General features: G+C 53.8%; 1 protein-coding gene across 1 annotated transcript; it reads left to right on the top strand.

Annotated features, from left to right (window-relative positions):
- EGR3 (early growth response 3) lies at nucleotides 1-5,297 on the top strand. The gene is made up of 2 exons (XM_032633923.1): nucleotides 1-298; nucleotides 1,625-5,297. The coding sequence occupies exons 1-2, from the start codon at nucleotides 145-147 to the stop codon at nucleotides 2,632-2,634; spliced, it is 1,164 nt and encodes a 387-aa protein (XP_032489814.1). The 5' UTR covers nucleotides 1-144; the 3' UTR covers nucleotides 2,635-5,297.
- The last annotated feature ends 1,236 nt before the right edge of the window (nucleotides 5,298-6,533 follow it).

Genomic DNA, 6,533 nt, shown 5'->3' with positions numbered 1-6,533 from the left:
CTCCCCCCTCCTCCCGAACTTTCCCTCTCGCATGCTTTTCCCCTGCACCACGGATCGCCTCTCCGATGCCGCTTGCCTGGAAGCTGCGTTAAGAGCGAGCGGCGGCGGTGGCGGCGGCGGCGGCGGCGGCAGCTCGGGAGTGCTATGACCGGCAAACTCGCCGAGAAGCTGCCGGTGACCATGAGCAGTTTGCTAAACCAACTGCCTGACAATCTGTACCCCGAGGAGATCCCCAGCGCGCTCAACCTCTTTTCTGGCAGCAGCGACTCGGTAGCCCATTACAATCAGATGGCTACAGGTAAGGGCGGCGGGGAGGCGGCGAGGAAGGAAAGGGAGAGAGGAAGAGGAGGAGGGAACGAGCTAGCGATGATGGATGGATGGATGGATGGATGGATGGATGGATGGATGGATGGATAGATGGATGGATGGATGGAGATATGGGGGGCGCGCTGGGAATTTTCCGGGGGGCGAGTTGCTTTTCCCACCCACTCCTCCCGCCCTCCCCGATCGGGAAGGCTCGGTTGGCGACGCCACGGTAGAGGCTTCGGTTCTCCCGGGTGGGGGCAGCCGCCGACCGAAGGGAGGTAGGTGCAAGCGGCTCTGGGGTTCTCCACTTAGGGGGCGCGATCGCCGGGCTGCGCGCAAGGCGTAATGCTGTCGCCCCCTTTCCCAGGAGGAGCCCAACGTCCCTTTTCACCCGCGCTCTCCCCGCTTACTCCCTCAGCCTCCCACCCGGGATGGAGCCATGTGCGGCGTGGAGTCCCCGCGGTGGGAGAGGTACTGCGACGCTGCCTTTCCAGGGCTTTCAGCAAAGCCGTGGGGGTGTGGGGACGGCGGGGAGGGGAGAAGGTGGGGGCCCACCCGCGCGGGGGCTGCCACAGGGGACGATCCCCGGACCGAGGAGCTTGGGAAGAGCGGCCACTCCCGCCATGGAGACACCGGCCGGTTTTCCGCCGCCCTCCACTCTCGCTAAGCTGAGGCTGGGCTTTCCCCCTCCAGCAAAAGCCGAAAGCTCCTTCAGGCCCGGAGGAGGCTGGGGCTGGGGGAGGCGGCGGGAGAGCTCCCTTTGCGGACAGCACCCCTCTACGCGCCGCGGACAAAGCGTCGGAGCACTCCGGGTCAGCTCCCCGGGCGCAGTGCGCACCGGGGGCTTCGTCGGGGCAGGAGAGGCGCGGGGTCCGGCGCGGACAGCGCTAGGGGAAGAGGCCGAGTTGTGTGCGCTGGAGAGCGAGAGCCCGGCGTGCTTCGGGTCTGAAACTACCTGTAGCTGCAGCTACCTGCCCGCCCCACCTCGGGAATAACAATGCTTCTCGCGCTCGCGCCTGTGTGTGTGTGTGTGTGTGTGTGTGTGTGTGTGTGTGTGTGTGTGGTACGGGAGTGTGTGTGTACGGCGTGTGCGGTGTGTGTGCAGCAGCCACTCCACACCCCGATCAGTAGTATTTTCCTGTATCCAGGTTGCGCCCGGGAGCGCGGCACCGCCCGCTTTGCGCCTGGCGCAGCCTACCCCATACGCTGCGCACTCCACCCGGCCGCACCTCCACACCTGGGCAAGGACCTGGGCGCCCCTGCCGGGGAGCCGACTCGGCTTCACTCACCCCTCCCCTCTCTCCCCCGCTCTCCGCAGAGAATGTGATGGACATCGGTCTGACCAACGAGAAGCCCAACCCGGAACTCTCTTATTCGGGCTCCTTCCAGCCAGCCCCTGGCAACAAGACCGTGACCTACTTGGGAAAGTTCGCCTTTGACTCCCCTTCCAACTGGTGCCAGGACAACATCATTAGCCTCATGAGCGCCGGCATCTTGGGGGTGCCCCCGGCCTCTGGGGCACTCAGCACGCAAACCTCCACAGCCAGCATGGTGCAGCCGCCGCAGGGGGAAGTGGAGGCCATGTATCCGGCGCTGCCCCCCTATTCTAACTGCAGTGATCTCTACTCGGAGCCTGTGTCTTTCCACGATCCCCAGGGCAACCCCGGGCTCGCCTATTCCCCCCAGGATTACCAATCGGCCAAACCGGCCTTGGACAGCAATCTCTTCCCCATGATTCCTGACTACAACCTATACCACCACCCCAACGACATGGGCTCCATTCCGGAGCACAAGCCCTTCCAGGGCATGGACCCCATCCGGGTCAACCCGCCCCCTATTACCCCCCTGGAGACCATCAAGGCATTCAAAGACAAGCAGATCCACCCGGGCTTTGGCAGCCTGCCCCAGCCGCCGCTCACGCTCAAGCCCATCCGGCCCCGCAAGTACCCCAACCGACCCAGCAAGACCCCGCTACACGAGCGGCCCCACGCGTGCCCGGCGGAGGGCTGCGACCGCCGTTTCAGCCGCTCGGACGAGCTGACCCGGCATCTGCGCATCCACACGGGCCACAAGCCCTTCCAGTGCCGGATCTGCATGCGGAGCTTCAGCCGCAGCGACCACCTTACCACTCACATCCGCACGCATACGGGCGAGAAGCCCTTTGCCTGCGAATTCTGCGGGCGCAAGTTTGCGCGCAGCGACGAGCGCAAGCGCCACGCCAAAATCCACCTCAAGCAAAAGGAGAAGAAGGCGGAGAAGGGGGGTGCGCCTTCTGCGTCCTCGGCGGCCCCGGTGTCCCTGGCCCCTGTGGTCACCACCTGCGCCTGAGGCTCGGGCCCCCAGATCACACTTTTCCCCTTCAGTGTCTCCCGGCTGCTGGCCTGAATGCAGCCGGAAAGCTAGCCACGGAGGCGCAGGGGCCGCGCCCTGGCCTCTCCATGGACGTAAGGCCCCTTGTTTCCCTTCGCTGTCCCCCGTTTCCACCCTTTCACACCGGCCAACGGTCGGGGGCCAGGGCAGGAGGCGCCTTCCCCTTGCTGCCCCCCATTAGCCAAGGCGTGGGGGCGGAAAGGTGGCGTCTAGCCCGCTTTGTTCAGTTGGGATCGTCTTGATCCAGGGGCCGCCGGGCCGGGCCAAGGACCTGCGGGGGACTGAAGGCTGGGCCCGCCCAAGCCTCGCTGGACCCAAGCACCTCACGGTTCCCCCTACGTCTCCCTCGGTTCCCCATCGAAGACCCGAGAGGGGGAGGGGGTAAGGAGCGCACCAAAGCGCAGAGCTTGCTGCCCGCCGCACGCACGCGCGCCTGCGTGCGGGGATGCGCGCGAGTGTGCGTGCTCGCGTGTGTATGTGTGCGTGTGTGTTTCTGTGTGTGTGTGTGTGTGTGTGCGCGCGCGCGCGCGCGCTCGTACGTGTGTGTGCGAGACTCTTGAGCTGAACTGGGCTATGTCCACCCCAAACTCTTCCCCACCTCGGGTCCCCAGGCCGCTGGGGGCCTGCACGTGGCGGGACGAGACGGTCTTCCATCTGCTCCGAAATAATGTTTCTTACAGAAATGCCTCGGGTGCCGCCGCCGCGGTGCTGCTACCGCCGCTTAGGGTTTGGCCCCTCAGAATCCCTCCTTTTCCGAGCGCTTCCCTCTCAAGGCCTCAGGGCAGTTTGATCTTCGGGGAGAAGCAGCAGCCATCACTGAACCTGCCTTTAAAACAAATGTGTTTCCTCGGCCCCAGAGATTTTTAAATCTCTGTTCCTGAGTTTGCCCTCTGCCCTTTTTCCCCCTCCTCTCCCTTCTCCCCTCTAAGCCTTTTCCCATCTCTTTCCAAATCTTTTTCCAAAAAGGCAGGCCTCAACCAACCACCCCATTTTGCCATCTTTTTGTTCTCTCACTCACATACCCATTTCTCTTCCCACGATTAATGGGAATGCACCCTTTTTTTTCCTCTCTCTCTGTCATCACCAACACAACAGGTAGAATTCAAATTTATGAATATGGTGTGTGTGTGTGTGTATGTATATATGTGTGTCTACACACACACACATATATACATTTATATATAACATGCACACAATATGTATTCCTAGTAAAATAAAATCTCTAAGGCACTTGGCTATCCAGTGCAGTGCACCGGAATAAAGAGAATTTGTAGGCATTTACAGCTTTAAATGATTTATTTTTTATGAAAAATTTAACTGATGAGATTATATCTACATGTGTGTATGTGTGTGTGAGTATGTATATATGCATCCATACACACACATATACACACATCTCTGTCCAAATTTTCCTCAAAGCTATGGGGATGTTTGCATTAATCCATGTTGATGAATGAGGCACATCTTCTCCATACCCCAGTCTCACCTTCTCCCCGCCCTACCTCACCTCTTCTCAGGCACCCCCTCTCCCCAGCCTCCTCCACACAGGGGTGACTCTTTGGAAGTGGAGTAGTAGGGAAGGTTACTCTCTGACACAGCTTCCAGTGCAGTCTTGCCTGAATGTACTGTTCCCTGTTAGCGTTATTTCTCCTGTGGTCAGTAAGCTGCCCAGAGAGAAGGAACAAAGGTCTGGAGTTTACAGAATGTCTGTTTTTAAAGTCACTTTATGCATTTCCCACTCTATTTTTTTTTTTAAAGAAAAAAGCACCGGTTTTTTTGGTGGCGGATAGATAATACTAAAGGAGTCTAGCGAAAGGGGGGAAAAAAATCAAAGAGCAGGGGACTTGTGGACTTCCAGGTACTTGGACTTTTTGTAGAAGGAGAGAGAAGTGGATGAAGTTTGCCGCGAGGGCCCATATTTTTTCAGCTGAAGGGTAAAATCTTTCTTTGCAGAGACAGTATTTTGCTGAATACTTTTTATAATGTGATGATTATTAAAAACAAAAATTTTGGTCACTTCAAAGCTGGAAGGAGGAATCAGATATCCTTTAATATTTTTTCCTTACTCCTTCTGGTATATGCATGTCACTGCATGATAACTCTGAGTTTTCCTTTGTTTTAATAAAACTGTTCTCAGACATTTAAGCTAAACTAAGAGAAAAATAGCTTTGTTGCCAAAAGGTTGTGCTATCCAGATTTTTTATATGTCTGCATGTTTTAAGAAAAAAACAGCAAAAGAAAATGCACTCTAACTTATGTGAACTGAGAGAAAAAAATCAGGTTTTAAACAGGAAAACCTATGGGGAATGATATTTTTTGAAAGACTTTTGTATAAAGTTGAGTACTTAGAAAAAGACAAACCAGATGTAATATATTTTGTGGATGTTTTTATTTCTTGGATTTATAGTACCTTATACTAAGGTTAAAAAAATATGCTTGTTATCGTGAAAAGGTGAAATTCTTCACCAACATTTCATTTGCTCCTTTGTCACATTGTTATGCCAATAAAATATAGTTAATGAAAACAGCATTTTTAAAACCTGAAATATTGAAATGGTGTAATGTTGTACCATTTGCACTGTGAGCAAATGCTAATACAGTAAATATATTGTGTTTGCTGACAATCAGCCGGCCTATAAATCTCCTTATTTTATTTCTTGTTTTCATAGCATAAAGTTTTGGTTTGGCCTGTTTTTTGTCTTGTTTTGTTTCTGGCTGGTGGTTGGTTTGATAGGTTCTTACGCCTGGTTTTTGTGGTTCTTGCTCTGAAACCCCTCACCGTGGAAACATGGAGTCTGGTGTTCTTAGAAGTTGGTTAGGATTTCGTGTGGGTTCTGGCGTTTCAAACTCAATGTTGAGTGTTTACTCTGGTTCTCAGAGAATTCTACTGTGGTTCTAGGGATTCTCCTCTACCCTTCTGGGAGCCTCAAACTGCAAGAGAGATTAGGTGAACAGATTAGATAAGCTCATGGGAGCCAGGGCTGATGACTGGAACCTTCTAGAATCTTCCTCTCTGGTTTCCAATGGGTATTTGAGAGTAGAAGGGAGGGGATCTCCTGGCTTATGAACTATTTCTCTGGTGGCTTCAGGGAGCACCAGAATAGGACCTGCGGTGCTCTCTGCGGCCACACTGAGTACTACTCTGACTAGAGCTTTTGAAGCCTGAGAAACAGATGGAGATTTGAGAGGGGGTTCTTCACTGTTGGCAAGATAACCAGAAAGATTGAAAGCTTTTTGGTGGTCAGATAATTGGGAAAAATCAGGTTTAAAAGCATTACAACGCAGTCGCACTTGGACAGGATACTCCAGGCCTCATTATTTGTAGCTGCCTCTCCTAGCTCTTATGAGCTACCCAAGGATCCGATGCTTAGAAGAGAAGAAAGAACACAGGAGTTTGGAGAAATACAGGGAATGTCTTATAGAGCAGTAATCCCTCCCATCTTACAACTTCTATCACCCATAGAAGTGATGCTTCCCTACCCTATGAGCTTTCTTCTCCAGAACCTTCCCTTTCCTTAACTGATTTGATTTGCCAGCCCTAGAGCTTTCTCCGTTTCTCTTGAAGAGATATGTACCCTCCACTTCCTTCCCGTGTCCACATCTCCATCCTGCTCCCTTCACCTTATTTCCCATCACTTTTAGAATCCTTTATCATTGGGAGGCTTGTTCTAGAACAGTCTTTGGACAGATCAATCCTCTCTCTCCTGCCTGCCCTCTTGCTTGGGTTTCTCAGCCATGCGTTTTGCATATTATCTGCCTCAGCAACATTTAGGGGCTTGGTGTCTGATACAGAGCTATGTCAATGTAGCATGACATTATGAATGGGGGACAGTGTCTCAACGCCTGGGGTGCCATTC

This window comes from Phocoena sinus, chromosome 6 (genome assembly GCF_008692025.1).
Source record: "Phocoena sinus isolate mPhoSin1 chromosome 6, mPhoSin1.pri, whole genome shotgun sequence".
Taxonomy (NCBI): domain Eukaryota; kingdom Metazoa; phylum Chordata; class Mammalia; order Artiodactyla; family Phocoenidae; genus Phocoena; species Phocoena sinus.
The sequence above is the reverse complement of the archived record's forward strand: the minus strand, read 5'-3'. Positions and strand labels throughout refer to the sequence as shown.

Coding starts and splice junctions, on each gene's coding strand:
- EGR3 (XM_032633923.1), top strand. CDS start 145: ATGACCGGCAAACTCGCCGAGAAGCTGCCGGTGACCATGAGCAGTTTG. Junction 299..1,624: donor TTACAATCAGATGGCTACAG/GTAAGGGCGGCG, acceptor CGCTCTCCGCAG/AGAATGTGATGGACATCGGT.